At 38.5% G+C, this 22,797-nt stretch overlaps 1 protein-coding gene across 1 annotated transcript in view; it reads right to left on the reverse strand.

Annotated features, from left to right (window-relative positions):
- AK5 (adenylate kinase 5) overlaps positions 1 to 22,797 on the reverse strand; it is an 809,863-nt gene that overhangs the window by 165,484 nt on the left and 621,582 nt on the right. Inside the window, exon 11 of the mRNA XM_053693336.1 lies at positions 4,508 to 4,527. Within this exon, the coding sequence (XP_053549311.1) occupies positions 4,508 to 4,527 (20 nt within the window). The remainder of the gene's footprint in view (positions 1 to 4,507; positions 4,528 to 22,797) is intronic.

The following is a 22,797-nucleotide window of genomic DNA, read 5'->3' on the forward strand; positions in this document are numbered from 1 at the left end:
GTAATAACACGCTCCGGTGCTATTGTAAAATAACAAACTTTTGATTGAAGTCATAAAAACTAAGTATAATCACCATAGTCCTCTCACACATCCTATCTAGTCGTTGGGTGCAAGAGAATGACTGGGACTGACGTAGAGGGGAGGAGCTATATGCAGCTCTGCTGGGTGAATCCTCTTGCATTTCCTGTTGGGGAGGAGTTATATCCCAGAAGTAATGATGACCCGTGGACTGATCACACATAACAGAAGAAATATGAATAAGCTGGTCAGGAGAATAATGTATATTGTTCCTTAAGATACTGTAAAACAAATATATAAATAACAATATAAAAAATATGGTAAAAGAATATGGTAAATAAGCAACCGTATTATTGGGATAAAAAACCTCTACATTACAAATATCTGCACGTTTAGAGAATATAAGTTATTACTTAAACAACGTTTAACTGTATCTAAGGAAAGTTACCAACCTTCTAACGATATTAGCAATAGAGATTGTGGAAGAGCATTGTACATAACCAATATTTATGTAAAAGTATATTAAATATCCTGAACATATTATTAGTTAAGCATCTATTACTACATTTAATAATTAAAACTGAAATTAAGAAGCAGCAGGATCTTTTTATAAAATGTTTTGGCCGTTCTTTGTCTTTAAATTATCTGATGAAAATGCAGACATATAAGATATTGCTGCAATAGTACATATGAGGTTATATACAAATAGAGATGAAAAGTGGATATCGCATTATTATATTGCTGTTCTATATTGTTTTTCCTGAAATTTACAATTTTAAAATTTAAAAGGGGTTTGTAGGAGTGTTTTTACAGTAATATTCCGTTTGCACTATTGCTATTTGTCAGCTATTTGTCTATTTAGAATTCTAAATGAGATTGTGGGATGACCTCCGTTATATGTATTTTATATACATTTCGATTGACATGCTCAGTATATTAAGTGTTAAAATGTTAAAGTGTGAACATTCAAGTTAACGGCTTACACCTGTACAGGTACCTATTTAAGATTACCTAGACCCCATGACGGTAACTATGACTACGGGTTGATACCTGAAACGCATCAGTGACGTCATCGGGCCCAGGTTGTAGCCGTTACACTTTTTAACACTGAGCTTTCTACTGTTTGGTATGATTGCCTTTTTTTTCCCATGGTGTGCTCACCATCTTTTAACCAATTTGACAATAAAGAGGTTTGCTTTTATACTCAACAAGTGGTGCCGGTCTGGGTTTTTTCAGCTTGACATTTTGGACTATCATTAAGGTACCTACAGGGCACACTGTGAGTAAACTTTCATATTAAGGGCGTCAGCGTGTATCTGCTTTTAGCACCAGGAGCCTGGATATATTAAACACTATTTGCAGTGTTTGGAAGGCAGGAGACAGAATGAGACACGGATTGGTGAATGTCTACACAGAAAGGTGCCAGCGTGAGAAGTCAGCATGATCGGCTCTATTTTCCTCAGTAAGTGACTTTTATTACATTATTCATTAGAAGACTTTCTGAGTTTAAGATTGTGATTGGGAACCGGAGGCTGCCACACGCAGTGCACACACACATATTTGTGCATAATTAACGTTCTGTTCTCCGATTCAAGTGCTTTGGATCAATGCTACTATAATGTAATATTGTAATATTTGTGAATAAACGTTGGGAGAGTGAGAGGAGAGTTTTATTTTTTACGCTGTCCTGTACCTGAATCTAACTTTATTGCTTCATAATCAAAGAATTTTTACTTTAAACAACGTTCTTAAGAACATTAGAGGGATGTAAAGTTTGTCTTATCAAGAATGAGTGCCCTCAAACAAAATAGATTTCAATATAAAAAAAACTAAATTGTAGAGGCATCATACTAAGCTGTATAAAATAAATCAGGATTTACTTGTTCACAGAAAATTATAGACATACTAAAAGAATCAATGTCGCCCTGCCACACTATAGCCTGGTATCTATGTGTGGATATCATGCCACACAATTTTCCTGTAACAAAGATGACCCATACACATACTGTGTATTCCAGAAGTACCACGAAGAGGTCCATTTATCTAGCATCATATTTGGCCTAACTTTTGAGCACTTCCCACACATAATTAAGCCAGACCCCAAGATGTATAGGGGTAAAAGGCTCCAAACCACGTAATTTTTTGATCTTATATAAGAACTCAGTTGTATTTCTATTATATGATCTACCTTGCATTACTAATGGTCACACAATTATATCCAAAAAGGATGCTACTGGGCTAAAAATCAAATTAATACTATTCACAAAAGGCCAGTCTCGATAGTTAGATGTTTTTTTTATGTTTACCATAGGCATCAAATAAAACGCAAGAATAAACCTATATTATTGTTTAAATATTTGTATAATATTTCACCAATCAAAGAACAATGCACTATTTGTTGATAGAGCTTGTAACTTATCTTTAATTTTGCTTCCTAAGGCATATTATGAAGTACCCTTTTAACTCCATATAAAGTGTCAGAAAATTACGCTATGCATTTATCATCAATATGCTCTTCGTAGCCTATAGAGTGGGTTGTACAGAAGTTGATTGGCTGTACTGCCCAACAGTTCAAAAGTTTAAAAAAAGGCTTTCTTTGAGAGCCTGGAACTGAAGCCTACAACCAAATGACATGCAAAAATAACGTTTAGGCGCTGTGAAGGTAAGCCTTCAGTATGCTATTCTGCAATGTTAAATAGAGAAAACATTCTAAAGTACACTTTCCATTAATATTTGAAATATCAAGTTCAAATTATTCAGAGCTGACAATTATCCTTCATTTTGAGGGACAGTCAGAATTTGGAGACTAAGATCCCATGTCACTCATAACACTTCCTCCACTCTATAATATATTGGGAGTCGCCCTAAACACAACATCATTATGAACCCCCAATTCATGCACACACACACTACTTGCACTTGGGCTACCAAGACTACACTGCATTTTTTTCTCCCAGCTGTGCACCAGACTACTCGGCCAAGCCACAACCAAATCACCTTTAGAAAAAGCACTAACCACAGACCTGGTAAGGGTTTCCTTTCTCAGCTGTGACTGACACTTTTTTACGGACAAACCAATTTTCTTAGGTATCACACTAGAATAGTCTGCCTACCTCTGTTTCTTTGTACTACTGAACATCCTTTATCAGGGTTGATTCAGCTACCCTGCTACATTTGTATACTATTTGTCATCCATAGCAATGAATAACAATTATTTTGAACGCAAGATTTCAATTCCCTCAGAAAGCATTTCCTGTCTTTCAATTGCAGCCTGACCTTCTTTTATAAATATGCTTGTATCTGGCATTTTTGTCCATAACAGAAGCACGTGCTTGAAATAAAAATGAGAATAAAAGGTCAATCTAGTCCAAACTATTTAGTTTCAGCATAATGGTTTAAGTAAGTGTCATGAATAAGTATTAAATAATGCCTGTCTGTAACTGAAGTTAACTATGAAGTGCACTCTTTCCAGTAACCTAATGTTGATCTAAAAAAACCAATAGGCTTCTGATTCATTTGTAAGTGCAAGATCTGTAACTACAGCCAGCAACTCAATATACCCCAAGGATAGTACTGGGGAATGTAAAGGGTGCTAAGATTTGAGTTAATTTAAACTACTAAGAGGCTTTTATCGACACATAAATGCATGTCAAGTGGTGCGGATAATGTTAGCGCAGGTCGGATTAATCAATATCTTGACCACGCTAGCTACCATGCATATTACAAGATGGAAGTAAGCGTTTGTCCTTGAGCACAAACAAAATTTGCGCTCAACAGATTAGCGTCCCTGAAGACCTAGCGTAAAGTGTAAGAGTTAAAAAAAAAGTTGCTCAAAACATATTACAAATACATTAAAAGTATATTTCTATATACTGTATATATATATATATATATATATATATATATATATATATATATATATATATATATATATATATATATGCCTGTATATATTCATATAGACATATAGGTATAGGTATATATATTACAAAACAATAATTATATATTGTTTTAAATAAAAAGAGCATTTTCGTCTAAGTGAAGAACATTGGAATGCAAAGTATTCATAACTACCTTTGGCTTTAGCGCAGTTAGTCTAATGCGGTGTCGGGTTAGCGAGCAAGTGATAAATGTTGCTTTTTTTATCAGTGTGCCCCATTGAAGTCTATGGAGCCTATCTATCAAGCTTCGTATGGAGCTTAAGGGGCCGTGTTTCTGGCGAGCGCTACAACCTGTCCGCCTGCTCTGAGGAGGTGGACAGAGATTGCCGCAATTCAACCCAATCGAATACGAACGGGTTGATTGACACCCCCATGCTAGCGGCATTCAGCGAGGTCTGTCGGACATGATCCGCAATGTCGGATCATGTCCGACATGCCTTTCATAAATAGGCCCCTATGGGAGAAGAAGTTAACGTGTTTGCCATCTTTGAAATCTTGAAGTTAGCGCACATAACTTTTTACTTTCAACTTTTAATATGTTCACTAACCCGCCAATGTTAAAATTTTACTTTGAGCACAGTTATCGCGCAATAATTTTTTTTAGTTAGAGCACCACTTGTAATCTGGCCCATAGTGTATATGATAATAACCTTTTAATCTTGCTTTGATTTCAGGCTGATGTTTCAGTACTGTGCTAAAATGTCACGTCCAATCACATGTAAAAAAGTTATACTATGTTCTTTCAAAGCAAACTTGGATACAATAAAAATTATAGAAATCGTTGCATATTTGATTCCACTCTATAACAAAATGAGCTATACACGTCTCATCTATCATCCACATATGCATCTGAGAAAACATTCAGTACAAATTTCTGAGTCATTATACCTTGGTAATCTGAAAATACATTATAAAATAATATCTGTTCCACTGAATAGTCGAAGATAATGTAAACTGTCTGAATAAAGTATTGTTCACACGATCTGACTGCAAAAAGGTATGTTAAAGAGGTCTTCATTTATAAACAGAAGATCTGTAAAGGGGGGAAAGACATCGGAGGGTGCATAAAGCAGTTATTCCCAAGCTGCCAAAAGTAATTACATGTTCTTTTTTCCAGTTATAGTTCCCTTGATTTTGTAGAAAAATAATAAAATGTAAAAACCTAATATACAATAGGTATTTAAACCTGACAGTGTTCTACTAATTAAATATGTATAGTAATCAGCTTGATGATACAAAAATAAGACAACTTCTCTTGACAGTATTCTGTTGATACATTTTTACCTTTCCTACTGACTTAGATCTGTATAACCACCAAGCTACTAATCTATATAAACCATAACGTTTCTTTTACTAGGTTAATCTATCTAATGTAAATAGATAAGCACTGAATCACAACACCATTATGTAGCTGTTACCCCTATGGACTCCATTACATATGCAGAGTCGCCTGCAAAAGCTGGCAACGCCAGATTTTACGAGATTTTGGTATTACATATACGGCGTAGCATACAAGTTACGCGCATATATTTCACCCGTCGCCCGCAATTATTACTCCCATAAGCTAACATAGAACCTCGTCGCAAATCGGTATCCAATATCCAGCGCAAGGACTTACGTGGCGAAAAAGGAGAAATCTTACTTCATTTTTACCTCGCCATAAAAGGCAGCCGCAGCAAGCCTTGCGCCGAGTATGGGAGCACTGTAATGCCTGCAAAATGCCTGCAAAAATAAACTAACACCTAACGCATGCACAATGTCTATCTACCTGTCAACTGCAATCCCCCACTGCAATAACTAATAAAGTCTATTAACCCCTATATCCGCCATCAAACCCACACCGCAAGTAATAACTAAATTTTTAACCCCTAAACTGCCATAGCCCACAATGCAATTAACCTATTCAGGTATTAACCCCTAAACCACCATAGCCCACAATGCAATTAACCTATTCAGGTATTAACCCCTAAACTGCCCTAGCCCACAATGCAATTAACCTATTCAGGTATTAACCCCTAAACTGCCCTAGCCCACAATGCAATTAACCTATTCAGGTATTAACCCCTAAACTGCCATAGCCCACAATGCAATTAACCTATTCAGGTATTAACCCCTAAACCGCCATAGCCCACATAGCCTATTAAATGTATTAACCCCTAATCTGCCGCCGCCAACATCGCCACCACTATAATAAAATTATTAACCCCTAAACCTAACTCTAACCCTAACCCTAACACCCCCCTAACTTAAATATTATTTAAATAAATCTAAATAAATTTACTATTATTAACTAAAATATTCCTATTTAAAACTAAATACTTACCTATAAAATAAACCCTAAGCTAGCTACAATATAATTAATAATTACATTATAGCTATTTTAGGATTTATTTTTATTTTACAGGCAACTTTGTATTTATTTTAACTAGGTAGAATAGCTGCTGGCTGGAGTCCCCCATGGGCCACATATGGGATGGAGATGTTCCCATATGTGGCCCATGGCGCATTTGATGTATATTCTATATTTATAGTCTCCCTGCATTTTCCTTATTTTTTAGGGTTGCTTTCTGTTCACTCTATTTCATCTAATTAGAAGATTTATCCTATGATTTCTGTCTTTCTGTTGGTGTACTTATCTTTGGTGCTTGAGCTGTATATCACCATTACATTCATTCCATATATTATCGATTGCTGGCGTACTTATCTTTTGTGCTCCAATTAGGGGTTCTCCTATGTATGTTTTAGTAGTCTTGCAGCCTGCTCGTGCAGTTGTCTCTGTTTCTCTCAATTGGGAGGCACTCTCCCTGGTTGTATATGAATATAGATTTCATTTGTTGCTTGACTTCTCGTATTTGATTACTTGTTTTCAGTGTATGTTTTGTGCCCAGGATCTTCTATGGCCCCCTTTAACACCTTCTACAGTGACTGTCTCACATCATATAAGTATTGTAACCTCTTGGGCTTTCACACCTAAGTTTAGTTGTGTGGCCCTTTGCTTTAGATCAATTTGTGGTTATTATTGACACCACATATGATTGCTGTGTATCTGTGTGGCTGTGAGCGCCCTTCTAGGTTATATAGCTTGCTGTGGGTTAAAGCCCTGTCTTCACTTGACATATTTGTGGTTTCTGACTGACCTGTGTTAGCTGTGGCACCCTTGCAGCGCTATTTCTCTATGTCCTTCTTGGACATACACATATCCAGTGCTCTGATATAGGTAGGGGAATTCTGTTTTTTAACGGTGGATCTATTTGTGCCTGTTTGGCGTGTGTTGGGGTAGATATGGTGTTAGATTATAATTCACTTATATGATTTCTCTCCGTACCATCTGCCTTTGTATGTGGATTGTGTGTTTTCCTCTCTAGCAGTGCTCCGTTCCCCTGCAGTATGTATTATTAGGTGTTTCTTTCAGGGTAAACAACGGATTGGTTGCCATAGTTACAGGAGGTGTTGGCTGCTTTCACCCTATCAGGGACTGATTGCCTTTAGGGCTTCCCCTATTTAAGGCAGCTTCCGGTAGCCACCCTCATTCGCTTGTTTGGATCTATGACTACTGCCACTTGGCAGTTTAAAGGTACGGTACACGCTGTTCTTAGTTCATTTCCTTTGATCTATAAGGCTCTGACTTGTGCTATTGCTGTACTCAAATTAGCGTGACTGGTTATTCATATTGCTGCGGGCTTTTAGTATGTTTCGTATACCTTTGAGCTAAATGTAGTTTGGTGTTGTTTATATAGTGATTCCCCTACAATTGCTGAACTCCCTTGCTTGTTTTTTCACCTTGGGGCCCTAATATGCGTGATTAGTCTATAATGTTATCCACAATATTGCTTTGGCTATGTTCTGCCGTTAAGTGTTCTCACACACCATTTGTACATTTCTAATAAGCTCTATGCCCTGCTATTATCTGTTTTAGGTGTCTTGCTAATCACACTGCAGGCGTTCCACGCGTTGTTCATTGTTTTGATTTATGCATCTCTTTGGGTTATATGTTTGATGGTAACTTTATTTATGTGTTTATGTCAATTTGTACTCTTCTTTCTTTTTCTTAGTCCTCATCTGGGACTTATGATACAGATACATAATAATTTTCTGTGCGTGACATTTCTTTTTTATGGATTTTGGTTTATGTTATTATTGATGCCGTCTGTACACCATAACATCATTTTGTTTTGCCTTGTTGCCTTGTATGCCCACGGATTGCCCTCTGGCATTCTTATCTCATAGTTGTTCTTTGATATCCTTTGTTGAAGGTTGTTAGATCTCAGACAGCACAGTCTATTTAGATGTTGTTATTTGTGTTTGCTGCACTGTATCTATATCTGCCTTGGCCCCTTTATCCTGCATGTTCTTTGTTTTTTGGGTATCCTTTGTTGAAGGTTGGATTATTCCCTTTACAGACTGCACAGTCTGTTTTTAATTTTATTGGTGATGGTGATATAGGTAGTTTGTGTCTTGTTGCGTGTTGTCTCTATCTCTCCATGTTTCTAGTATCTGTTTATATGTTTGTCTTTCAGATAATACCTGTCCTGATGAAGGCCCAACTGAGGGCCGAAACGTCGACCATGTATTAATGTTCTAGGAAAAAAGAAAATATCTGTCTCTATACAAACCCTGAGAGTGCCCTTCTTCCACATTGTTCTTTAACTATCTCTTATAAGGATTGCACCCAGGTTGTGGCTGCTCCACCTGGTTGGAGTGCTGGGCTATATGCTATTTTGACTTTAGATATATATATATATATATATATATATATATATATATATACATATATATATATATATATATATATATATATATATATATATATATATATATACAAACTCAAAAAGGGAGGGCACTCTCAGGATTTGTGCATAGAATTTCATTTATTTTTCATAGCGATAACATAGAAAAGTCATAAGTCTTATCTGGTGCATTGACAAGGTACAGGGTGCCGACTGGAGTTTCTTATTTGTCCTGATGAAGGCTTCCATGTAAGCCGAAACGTCGACTTATGACTTTTCTATGTTATCGCTATGAAAAATAAATGATATGCTATGCGCAAATCCTGAGAGTGCCCTCCCTTTTTGAGTTTGTATCTACATGACCATAGAGGATTGCACCCAGGTTCTGAATCAAATTACCAAAGTTGGAGTGCTGGAACACGTGCGATTAGAGTTATATGTATATATATATATATATATATATATATATATATATATATATATATATACACATGTTTACCAAAAGATCATCAGATATATATAGAAATATTTATTTAAGAATAAATAGAACATATTCTTCTATGTGAACAACATTGTAATGTAAAATATTAGCGCACTTGAATAAATGCGTTCGGGTTAGAGCTCAATTATGCGTGATAGTTCTTTTGCAGTTTTCACGCTCCATTAAAGACTATGGGAGAATATTTTATACGATCACAACCCAACGTCCGCAAAAAGCCTCCGTCTAGTGCAGTTAATGTGCGAGCAGGAACACAAAATACTGCTCCATTTGCAATCTTGCGCTAAGTCAATTAAATGTGTTTGTTTGAACTCAGATTTAGGTTGATTGATTCTGTAAACAGTAGTCAATTTAAAAAACTTTAGCTGAGTTTTGAAAGAACCATTTAAAAACAAACAAACAACAAAACAAACAAATAAACCTAAAATGTAAAGATCTTATGCCACCTACTAACCTGCTATTAACTGGGCTTTAAAGTCTCAGATTAACAATTTCATACATGATATGACATTGTAACTATATAATATATGTTTTACTGCTTTTACTATTAAACAGAAACAAACTATTCTGTTCTGAAATTGTTGGCAAGAAAATTTAGTTTTTTCATAATTTATGATTTTTTAAATTTTTTTTTTACAAAAGATGCTGACACATGGGAACACGTGGTGACAATCTGCTCCATATACAAAAAGTGAGCATGCTGCAGAAACAATCATGCTGACTTCAATGAGAACAACTCCTTGCTGTTGTATATATTAAGGTCAGCACACAAAGGAGGAAAAGATGTTCTAAAAGATGTTGGCGTACCATTCATTATAAATGACAGCATACACTTAAATCCGAGCAAAATAGTCTCAAATGAATTGTGGTAAAAAGGAAATTTATGCTTACCTGATAAATTTCTTTCTTTCTTGACACGGTGAGTCCATGGATCATCTTAAATACTGTTGGGAATATCACTCCTGGCCAGCAGGAGGAGGCAAAGAGCACCACAGCAAAGCTGTTAAATATCACTCCCCTACCCACAACCCACAGTCATTCAACCAAAGGGAAAGGAGAAAGGAAGCAACATAAGGTGCAGAGGTGCCTGATGTCTATAGAAAAAATAAACTGTCTGAAAAATACAGACAGAAATTTATCAGGTAAGCATACATTTTCTGTTCCTTCTAATGACACGGTGAGTCCACGGATCATCTTAATTACTGTTGGGAACCAATACCCAAGCCAGAGGACATGAATGATAAGGGAGGCACAAGACAGGTAACCTAAACGGAAGGCACCACTGCTTGAAGAACCTTTCTTCCAAAAAAAGCCTCAGCCAAAGCAAAACTATCAATCTTGTAAAATTTTTGAAAAAGTGTGTAAAGATGACCAAGTGGCAGCTTTGCAAATCTGTTCCACAGAAGCTTCATTTCTGAAGGCCCAAGAAGAAGATTCCCTTGTGGAATGAGCCGTGATTTTCTCAGGAGACTGCTGTCCAGCAGTCTCATATGCCAAACAGAACAAACAGCCAAAAAGAAAGATAAGCAGCCGTAGTTTTCTGACCCTTGCACTTCCCAGAGAAAACAACAATCAAAGAAGAAGACTGGTGAAACCACATTCAGGTTGTGCAACAAACGCTCCTTATGAGAAGAAGGATTAGGACACAAAGAAGGAACAACAATCTCTTCATTAATATTCTTATCTGAAACAACCTTGGGAAGGAAACCTAAGGCAGTAAGCAGGACCACCTTATAAGAATGAAAAATAAGGTAAGGAGATTCACACTGCAGTGCTGAAAGCTCAGAAACTCTTCGAGCTGAAGAGATAGCAGACTCTTCATGCTGACTTTGAGTCAGAGACATGCTTCTTAGATTGCTTCCCCTTGCTCCAAGAATGATTGGAATTCCAGGAGGACTTGGGCTGTTCCTGTTTGAAAGAAGAGGGGGAAGGCTTGCCTGCAAAGTTACGAAAGGAACGAAAATTACTCTGATGAACCTTCGACTTATTTCTCTTATCCTGGAGAAGGGAAAGGCCCTTTCCTCCCGTAATATCTGAAATAATCTCAGCTAGGCCTGGCCCAAACAAGGTCTTACCCTTGTAAGGAATAGGCAAAAGCTTAGACTTAGAAGACACATCCGCAGACCAAGGCTTCAACCACAAAGCTCTGCAAGCCAAAACAGCAAAGCCAGAAATCTTTGCTCCCAGCTTGATGACCTGCAAAGAGGCATCTGTGATAAAGGACTTAGCCAATTTAAGAGTCCTAATCCTATCCAAAATTTCCTCAAGAGGCGTATCTGCCTGAAAAGAATTAGACAACGCATCAAACCAATATGCTGCCGCACTAGTGACAGTAGCAATACACACTGCAGGCTGCCATTGCAACCCCTGGTGAGCATACATCTTTTTAAGCAATGCCTCCAACTTCTTATCCATAGGATTCCTAAAAGAACAGCTATCCTCTATGGGAATAGTAGTCCTCTTAGCTAAAGTGGAAATAGCTCCTCCCAACTTAGGAGCTGTCTGTCAAGACTCCTTAACAGAATCAACAATTAGAAACTTTTTCTTAAAAATAGGAGAAGGGGAAAAAGGAATCCCAGGCTTCTCCTACTCCCGTGCAATAATCTCTGAAGCAGGATCTGGAACAGGAAAAACCTCCACCGCTGAAGAAACATCAAAATACTTATGCAGCTTACTAGATTTTTTAGGAGTGACTACAACCGCATCAGAGTCATCCAAAGTAGCTAAAACTTCCTTGAGCAGCACCCGGAGGTGCTCAAGCTTAAACCTGAAAGTTACCACTTCAGCATCAGAGGAAGGAACTATACTATCTGAGTCAGAGATTTTCCCCTCAGACGCTATTGAAGAGTCCTCCCACTCAGATCTATAAGAAGAACTATTCAACATAGCCACACCTGATTCAGACACCTTACTCCCTGAATCCTTATATCTCCTTTTACGCTTCCCCTGTAACATAGGAAAAGCCGCCAGAGCATCAGTTACCGCAGAGGATATCTGGGTAGCAATGTCCTGCAAGGAAACCTCAACTGGAGTAACAGATGAAACACTGGACACTGCATGAGTAGACACTACAGAATGGGATGTTTGAGGAGAAAGCTGCGGCATATCCTGGACAGGAGACCCCTGAACAGCATCCGCCTTAGCTAATGATGGCTCAGATTCAAAAAGTCTATCCCTATAATGTAATGTCCCATCAATACATGATGAACAAAAAGGGATTGGAGCTTCCACATTAGAGTCAAAGCATAAGCTACATGTAACCTCTTGCAAAGCCTCTTGATCCATCTTTCACAAAAATAAATCAAATTGGCTTCCCAAAAATAAAAAACGTTACTGGCCCTTTAAATTTTAAAAGGACAACTTTTTTTATTCCAAAAAAAACTGTTTGCCTTTTGAAACAAAAAAATGTTAAACAAAAAAGAACTAAACCCTCCAGGCAGCCTCTGACCCTTTACAGACCCTGCTGGGAGCCTACCTGACCTCCTGCAAAACCTGAATGATACCCCAACGATCCAGAATAAAAAAAACTGCAGCGCAAAGAAAAACCCAAGACGTTTTAATCGTCAACGCCACAAGCAACCTCCAAACAGACCTGAACACAAGCAGAACTCCAGAAAAGCGCGCAACTTAATTTCCGCCTCAGCAAACCGCCCCTTCTATTCGTGGGCGTGACAAAAAGACCAGCCACCATAACTATGCAAGAAAAAAAGCCGACTTCAAAAACAAACACGCAGCAAACACTGATGCTTAACTAAGAGCCTCTCCTCCAAAGTGTCACACAGTGCCCAACATACTGCCATTAATAAAAAAAACCACATAGGATTAACAGTCCCAATTCACAGAGAAGTGCCAGAACCTTTTCTTCTGACAATAAAGAAAATAATAAATAGGCACTTACCTGAGACCAATCTGCCCGGCAGCAGGGCAGCACACAGATATGGAAAGGTTTTCTCCCCCCATAGACCCGTCGAACAAAGAAAGTCTGACTAATCCTAATCAGGCATACAGCATAGGGCAGCACCAGATATGGAAGGCACAGTGAGAGAGAAAAACCCCACCAGTTTCCAAATGCTCAAAAGCCACCACAGCTCTACTGAAGAGACTAATGTGGAACACAGCTAGATCCCAGAAAAAAAAAACAGAACAGCCAGCTCTGCTTTGAAAATAACAAACTCTTGATTAAAGAATCTTCAGACAACTGAAAAACTTTACCACCTCCTTGCACAGGCAAAGAGAATGACTGGGGGTAGGTAGGGAGTGATATTTAACAGCTTTGCTGTGGTGCTCTTTGCCTCCTCCTGCTGGCCAGGAGTGAAATTCCCAACAGTAATTAAGATAATCTGTGGACTCACCGTGTCATTAGAAAGAAATTATGGATTATCTGATATCCAGTTATATAAACAGTGGTTAAAAAGACATAAAACACAACATTTTTATTTCATTATTCAGACAGAACATGTTATTTTAAACAACTTTCCAATTTATGTTTATTATTTTAATTGCTTCATTCTCTTGGTATCCTACGTTGGAAAGCAAAGCTAGTTAGGCTCAGAAGCAGCAGTGCATAATTGGGAGCTAGATGATAATTGGTGGCCGCACATAAATATCTATTTTCATTGGTTCACCTGATGTACTCAAGTTAGCTCCCAGCAGCGCATAGCTGATCCTTCAAAAAAGGATACAAAGAGAATAAAGCAATTTTGAGAATATAAGTAAATTGGAAAGTTATTTAAAATTGCATGCTCTATCTGATTCATGAAAGAAAAACTTTGGGTTTCTCATGTACCTTTAAGGATTATAAACATATATATAACTTCTGCCATATTGACCATTTTCAAATATATAATAAAATTACAATAACAAAATTAATCATAGTCAGTAACATTAGAAACAGCATACCTTTTTTGAAAGGCTATCCACTTTTAATCTGTCATTAAAATCGAAATTTGATTACCCATAAAAAAAGAAACATTATTCATAATTGAAAAAACAAACTTCACAGTGAACTTTATTTATTTTGCCAACTTTTTCTGTAATTTTAGTGTTTTCACTTATTAGGATACAGTGTTCTAGTATTTTTTACAACAACCACTATGAGTTTATTTTCTATGTAATATACACTGGTCTGTCAGTAGGTGGCAGTGTTTTCTATTATTTCTGTTCCTCGTATTATGTTGTATCTCGTCATAAAGTGATGGTAAACTCTCCCCTTTTTAAAATCAGATCCGAAATGATAGTGATATTATACATGGAGTTTAATTAATCAGTTGTAACAAAGATGCGCTATAACTTACTTTCTAATATAGATATGAAATTAAAATACCCCGTGCTCCACCACCCACTTCAAAAGTGAATTTTTCTGTGAGCTAATGATTTGAATTGTTGTCAAATCAGCACTCTCCCCATATGGCATTTTTGTTGTAGCTATAGTGCTGATTGAAGAACAATTCAAACCGTTAGCTGACAGAAAAATTTACTTTTGAAGTGGGCAGCGAAGTGTGGGAAGAACTACAAAAAGTGCATGCAAGAGCTAATCTCAGCAATAAAAAGCTTTATCAGACCAAATAAATAAAAGGCCAGGATATGCAAGATTATATTAGACATACCTTAAAAATGGTGAAAAGACTGAGAGGTATAGAAGAAGAAATAAAATACTTTAATGTTGCAGCATTGTTCCTTAGTGGTTTACCTGAAAGTTATGAAACACTCATTACAGCACTTAATGCACATCCAGATAATGAATTAACTTTGGAATTTGTTAAAGGAAAGCTTGTGGATGAATACAAGCGTAAAACAAAGTGCCTCCAGTGCAGTCTGCATTAAAGATGAAAAAGAAAATTTATGCTTACCTGATAAATGTATTTCTTTTTTGACACGATGAGTCCACGGATCATCTAATTACTACTGGGAATATCACTCCTGCCCAGCAGGAGGCGGCAAAGAGCACCACAGCAAAGCTGTTAAATATCACCTCCCTTCCCTCCCACTCCAGTCATTCGACCGAAGTAAAGGAGAGAAATTAAGTAACAAGGTGCAGAGGTGTCTGAAGTTTATAACAAACCAACAACCTGTCTATAGAACAGGGCGGGCTGTGGACTCATCGTGTCAAAAAAGAAATACATTTATCAGGTAAGCATAAATTTTATTTTCTTGTTAATGACACGATGAGTCCACGGATCATCTAATTACTACTGGGAATCAATACCCAAGCTAGAGTACACGGATGATAAGGGAGGGACAAGATATGGAACCTAAACGGAAGGCACCACTGCTTGAAGAACCTTTCTCCCAAAAGCGGCCTCAGCCGAGGCAAAAGTGTCAAATTTATAGAATTTTGAAAAAGTGTGAAGAGAAGACCAACTTGCAGCCTTGCAAATCTGTTCCACAGAAGCTTCATTTTTAAATGCCCATGAGGAAGCAACAGTCCTCATTGAATGAGCTGTAACTCTCTCTGGAGGATGCTGTCCAGCAGTTTCATAGGCAAAACATATGATACTCTTCAGCCAAAAAGAAAGAGAAGTAGCCGTAGCTTTCTGTCCCTTACGTTTTCCCGAGAAATCCACAAACAAGGCAGAAGACTGACGAAAATCCTTATTCGCCTGTAAGTAGAATTTTAGACCACGTACCACATCTAAATTGTGCAGAAGTCTCTCCTTCTGAGAAGGCTTAGGACACAATGAAGGAACAACAATCTCCTGATTAATGTTCTGGTCAGAAACTACTTTAGGAAGAAACCCTAACTTTGTACGTAAAACTAGCTTATCCGAATGAAAAATGATATAAGGTGACTCATACTGCAATGCTGAGTGCTCTGACACGCTACGAGCAGATGAAATAGCAACAAGAAACAAAACTTTCCAAGATAACAACTTAATATCTAAGGAATGCATAGGCTCAAACGGAGCCCCTTGAAGAACCTTAAGAACTAAATTAAGACTCCAGGGAGGAGTAACTGGTTTGAATACAGGCCTGATCCTGACCAAGGCCTGACAAAAAGACTGTACGTCTGGAACGTCTGCCAAACATTTGTGTAACAAAATAGACAAGGCAGATATTTGAGCTTTTAGGGAACTTACCAATAACCCCTTCTCCAAACCTTCTTGGAGAAAAGACAGAATTCTAGGAATCCTAACTCTACTCCAAGAGTAGCCCTTGAATTCACACCAAAACTGGTATTTACACCATATTTTATGGTAAAATCTTTCTAGTCACAGGTTTACGAGCCAAAATCCCCGCTTGGATAAGATTAAGTGTTCAATCTTCAAGCAGTCAGCTTCAGAGAAACTAGATTTGGATGAAGGAAGGGCCCCTGAAGTAGAAGGTCCTTCCTCAACGGAAAACTCCAAGGTGGAAGAGATGAAATTTCCACCAGGTCTGTATACCAAATCCTGCGAGGCCAGTCCAGTCCAATGAGGATCACTGACACCCTCTCCTGCTTGATTCGAGCAATGACTCGAAGAAGGAGAGCGAACAGGGGAAATAGGTATGCAAGACTGAAATTCCAAGGTACCGCCAGGGCGTTTATCAATACCGCCTGAGGGTCCCTTGACCTCAATCTGTAAGTCGGAAGCTTGGCATTCTGTTGAGATACCATGAGATCTAATTCCGGCTGACCCCATTAGAGAATCAGGCTGGAAAACACTTCCGGATGGAGTTCCCACTCCCCCGGGTGAAAAGTCTGTCTGCTCAGGAAGTCCGCCTCCCAGATGTCCACCCCTGGGATGTGGATCACTGACAGACAGCAAGAGTGAGTCTCTGCCCACTGAATTATCTTGGCTAACTCTGTCATTGCTAAGGAACTCCACGTTCCTCCCTGATGATTGATGTAAGCCACTGAAGTTATGTTGTCTGACTGGAACCTGATAAACTGGGCCAAGGCTAACTGGGGCCAGGCCAGAAGAGCATTGAAGCTCTGACTGAGTCCAAACTCCCTGAGCCTTTAGGGAGCCCCAGAATGCTCCCCATCCTAGAAGTCTGGTGTCTGTTGTCACAATCACCAAGGAGGGTCTGCGAAAGCAGGTTCCCTGGGAGAGATGATCCTGAGACAGCCACCACTGAAGAGAGTCCCTTGTCTCCTGCTCCAGTAGAATTTGTGGAGACAAATCCGCATAATCTCTGTTCCACTGACTGAGCATGTTTAACTGCAGAGGTCTGAGGTGGAAACGAGCGAACGGGATGATGTCCATTGCCGCCACCATCAGCCTGATTACCTCCATGCACTTAGCCACTGATGGCCGAGGAGCGGACTGAAGTGCTAGGCAAGAATCGAAAATCTTTGATTTCCTGACTTCTGTCAGAAAAATCTTCATTGATCGGGAATCTATTATGGTTCCCAAGAAGGTTACTCTTTTCCAAATTTACCTTCCATCCGTGGGATCATACGAAATATAACAACATTTCTGTGTGGGACCTTGCTTGTTGAAAGGATGGCATCTGGACCAGGATGTCATGCAGATAGGGCGCCACTGCAATGCCCCATAATCGGAGCACCGCCAACAGGGATCCCAGAACCTTTGAGAAAATTCTGGGAGCTGTGGCAAGACCGAAAGGAAGAGCCACGGATTGGAAGTCTTTGTCTAGAAAAGCAAACCTTAGAAACTTGTGATGATCCCTGTGAATGGAAACATGCAGGTATGCGTCCTTTAAATCCACTGTTGTCATAAATTGACCCTCCTGTACCAAAGGAAGAATGGAACAAATAGTTTCCCTCTTGAAGGACGGTACTCTGAGAAATTTGTTTAGACTCTTGAGATCTAAGATTGGTCTGAAGGTTCCCTCTTTTTTGGGAACCACAAACAGATTGGAATAAAACCCCAGACCCCATTCCTGTATCGGAACAGGAACTATCACTCCCAGGTAGGAGAGGTCTCTTACACAGTGTAAGAACGCCTCTCTTTTTGTCTGGTCTACAGATAATCTTGAAAGCAGAAACCTGCCACTGGGAGGAAAACTTTTGAACTCTAGTTTGTATCCCTGGGACACTATGTCTACTGCCCAGGGATCCTGAACATCCCGAACCCAAGCCTGAGTGAAGAAGGAAAGTCTGCTCCCTACAAGATCCGGTCCCGGATCGGGGGCAGGCCTTTAATGCTGTCTTTGATTCAACAGCAGGCTTCTTGGATTGCTTTCCCTTATTCCAAGACTGATTGGGTCTCCAGGAAGGTTTAGACTGATCTTGCTTGGAAGAGGAAGAATTTCCCTTGAAATTTCAAAGGGAACAAAAATTACTCTGACGTCCCTTTTGTTTGTTTCTCTTATCCTGAGGGAGAAGGTGACCCTTTCCTCCCGTAATATCAGAGATTATTTCCATTAAACCTGGTCCAAACAAGGTCTTTCCCTTGTAAGGAATCGCTAAAAGTTTAGACTTAGCTGACACATCCACAGACCAAGGTTTTAACTATAAGGCTCTGCGGGCTAGTACAGCAAAACCTGAAATCTTAGCTCCCAGTTTAATAACCTGTAGGGATGCATCAGTAATAAAGGAATTAGCCAATTTAAGGGCTTTTATCCTATCCTGGATCTCATAAAGGGGAATGTCTGTCCTAATGGCATCAGGCAACGCATCAAACCAATATGCCGCCACACTAGTGACGGTAGCAAAGCACACAACAGGTTGCCATTGTAAACCTTGGTGTACATACATCTTCTTGAGTAACCCTTCTAATTTTTTGTCCATAGGATCCTTAAAGGGACACTGAACCCAAATTTTTTCTTTTGTGATTCAGATAGAGCATGCAATTTTAAGCAACTTTCTAATTTACACCTATTATCAATTTTTCTTCGTTCTCTTGCTTTCTTTATTTGAAAAAGAAGGCATCTAAGCTATTTTTTTGGTTCAGAACAATGGAAAGCACTTGTTTATTGGTGGGTGAATTTATCCACCAATCAGCAAGAACAACCCAGTTTGTTCAACAAAAATGGGCTGGCATCGACAATTTGATAATAGGAGTCAATTAGAAAGTTGCTTAAAATTGCATGCTCTATCTATATCACACACAAAAAAAATTTGGGTTCAGTGTCCCTTTAAAGGCACAATTGTCCTCTATGGGGATAGTAGTTCTCTTAGCCAGAGTGGAAACAGCTCCTTCCACCTTGAGTACTGTTTGCCAAGCCTCCTTGATAGAGTCTGCAATGGGAAACATCTTTTTAAATATAGGAGGTGTAGAAAAAGGGATACCCGGTCTTTCCGATTCCTTAGCAATAATCTCAGAAGCTTGGTCTGGTACTGGAAAAACCTCTACCGAGGAAGGTACATCAAAATATTTGTTTAGCTTACTGGATTTCTTAGGATTAACTACGACCATAGTGTCGCTGTCATCCAATGTAGCTAAAACCTCCTTGAGTAACATACAGAGGTGTTCTAGCTTAAATCTAAAATTTCACCTTCAGATGCTACCGAAGTATCCTCCTCCTCAGGCTTCTGGGAGGGGACATTCGAAATAGAAACAACTGAGTCAGTAACCTCTACTGCATGTTTATTTGTCTTCTTGCATTTTCCCTGCAACAAGGGAAAAGCAGACAACGCATCAGAAACTGCAGAGAACATGAGGGTAGCGATGTTTGCAGCATAACTCCAGGAGGAGTTAAGGAGGAAGCGCAGGGCACTGCATGTGTGGGCGGTAAAAGTTGGGACGCTTGAGGAGAAAGCTGCAGCATAAACTGAACATTATCATTACAGGGAGTGCAGAATTATTAGGCAAGTTGTATTTTTGAGGATTAATTTTATTATTGAACAACAACCATGTTCTCAATGAACCCAAAAAACTCATTAATATCAAAGCTGAATAGTTTTGGAAGTAGTTTTTTTTTTTTTTTTTTTTTTTTTTTTTTTAAATTTTCCTTTATTTGTTGAAAAATGACAGTACAGAGTCAAGTCATACATTTGAAACAATTAACTTACATCAATACAAAAATGCAAATCTGCAACGCATACATGTAATTTAATAAAAACTAACAGTTCTACTGTATCCCAGTATAGTCAGAGTTAATTACTCAAGCCCAATCTAACCCAATCCTGTCATTAAATTGATGCTATATAATCCTCCCAAAGAAACCTCATGTTAGAATAGAATTCCATTTGTTGGGTCTGCATGAAATGATATTTCTCTAGGGTCAATAACTGTGTGATATAATCTCTCCATTGTGTTATATTGGGGATATTAGGTGTCTTCCACAGACGTGGGATCAATTGTTTGGCTCCATTTACCATGACATACAATAATCGTAATCTCAACTTACATTTTAGTTTGGGGGTGTAGTTGAAAAGTAAAATCATAGGGTCTAGTGTAAGCTTGACCGAAATAACTCTCTCTATTTCCACCCTAATATCCTCCCAGTATTGCTTAATCAAATGACACTCCCACCATATGTGTGTCAGTGTTCCAACCTCCCCACAGTTTCTCCAGCATTTATTGTCTGTATTAGGGTATATCTTTGAGAGTCTATGCGGCGTAAGGTACCATCGATACAGGAGTTTTAAGTTAGTCTCCGTGGCACTGATGGATGATGGTGATTTACCCATATTAGTGAAAATTATCTTCCACTCTTTAAGAGGAATCTCTTTATTTAATTCCTTTTCCCATATTTTACAATAGGCTGGTAGTGATCTAGAATGATTTTCTATTAGTAATTTATATATTGTCGACATGCCACCTTTTACAGGGGTCTGGGAAAAACATAGGTTTTCAAATAGTGTAGGTGGTCTACTTAAATTAGTCTTATATTGTGCACTATGTAAGAAATGTGATAGTGTCTGGAGAGTGAGCCAGTCTTTAACGATTTGTGGAGCAATCTCAATTAGTTCGTCCTTGTTTTTAAGTTTACCTTCAGTCAGGATCTTATAAAAGGGTATGAGAGACGAAATGTGGTCAGTATCTTTTGGTGTCGGTAGCCCCTGTATTGGAATCTCCGGATTGTAAAGGATTGGAGTTAAGGGGGAGGGATTTGAGGAGATACCTTTCGTTTTGTTTGAGAGTTTGTCCCAGGTTTCAAGGGTCACTTGAACTAATTGGGGCATATCTTTATCTAAACTTCTATGTATCTTGTTTGTCCAGCACAAACCTCCTAGGTTAGGATGTCCCGTTAGTTGTTTTTCTAAGGCAACCCACTCTTTGTGCTGTCCGTGTTTACACCAATCTATAACTCTGTTGAGGAGAATCGCTTGTCTATAATATAATAAGCAGGGCACACTAAGGCCTCCATTTTTTCGTGGTCTATACATAATCTTTTTGGATATTCTAGGTCTTTTCTTTTGCCAGATATATGTGTAAACTATATTCTGCATACTGGTGATGTAAGATTGTGGAACTGATATGGGCAGTGTCTGGAATATGTATAGGATTTTTGGCAGAATAGACATTTTAAAAGCGTCCACTCTACCCAGCCACGCTATGTTTTTATGTTCCCAGCTATGTAATTCAGACTGTATCTCTTTCAAAAGGGTTTGATAATTTAGTTGGAAAAGGGTTTGTGGATCATGCGAGATCTGGACTCCTAGGTATTTTATAGAGGAAGTTTGTATTTTATATTTATATTTGTCAGCTATTTCTCGAAGTTCTGATATAGAGATATGGGTCCCCATCACTTCTGACTTAGTTGGGTTAATTTTGAAATTAGAGTATCTGCTATAAATGTCAATTTCTGTGGCTAATGCTTCTAGGGATTGTAGTGGTGATGTAAGGGTCAAAAGCACGTCATCAGCATATAAGGCTTGTTTATATTGGGTATCTTTTACCATTACACCATGTATAGATGAATTATTTCTAATAGCCGCAGCCAAGACTTCTATTGTAAGTACAAACAGTAGTGGCGACAGGGGGCAGCCCTGCCTGGTTCCATTTAATATCGGGAATTTATTTGAGAGTGAGTCGTTTAGTTTAATCCTGGCAGTTGGCTTATTATATAATGCGAATATTTTGCTTATGATACTGTCACCCAGCCCAAAACGTTTCAGTGTGTTCTGTAGGAAGGCCCAGTGTAGCCTATCAAAGGCCTTTTCGGCATCCATTGCAAGCATAATGGATGGTATTTTGTGTGTTTGTGTGTATTCTAGCAGGTTTAACAGCTTTATAGTGTTGTCTCTTGCTTCTCTAAATGGCGTGAAGCCTACCTGATTCACATGTATTAATTGTGGTAAGAACCGATTGATCCTAGTAGCCAATATTTTTGCAAAGATTTTTACATCCACATTTAATAATGATATTGGTCTGAAATTCTGAGGTACATCAGGAGCCTTACCAGGCTTTGGAAGGACCGTGATATGTGCTTCTAGCATACTTGGGTGGAGTGGGTAGTGTGCATCAATTTTGTTAAATATTTGCAAGAGATGTGGAATTATAAGCGCGGCAAATTTCTTATAATATTGTACGGTGTACCCATCTGGGCCCGGGCTTTTGCCTACATTAAGGTCTTGTATTGCTAACTGAATTTCCTTGTGCGTGATGGGTGTGTCTAGTTCTTTTGATTGTTCTTGGTTTAATTTGGGGAGTGGTACCCTACTCAAATATTCCTGTATTACATCATCTGAATCTGCGGCCTGCCCGGGGACTGTTATGTTATATAGTTGAGCATAGTACGTCTCAAACTGGGAAAGTATATCTTTGGTTGAGTGTAA

Source organism: Bombina bombina, chromosome 10 (genome assembly GCF_027579735.1).
Source record: "Bombina bombina isolate aBomBom1 chromosome 10, aBomBom1.pri, whole genome shotgun sequence".
Classification (NCBI taxonomy): Eukaryota; Metazoa; Chordata; class Amphibia; order Anura; family Bombinatoridae; genus Bombina; species Bombina bombina.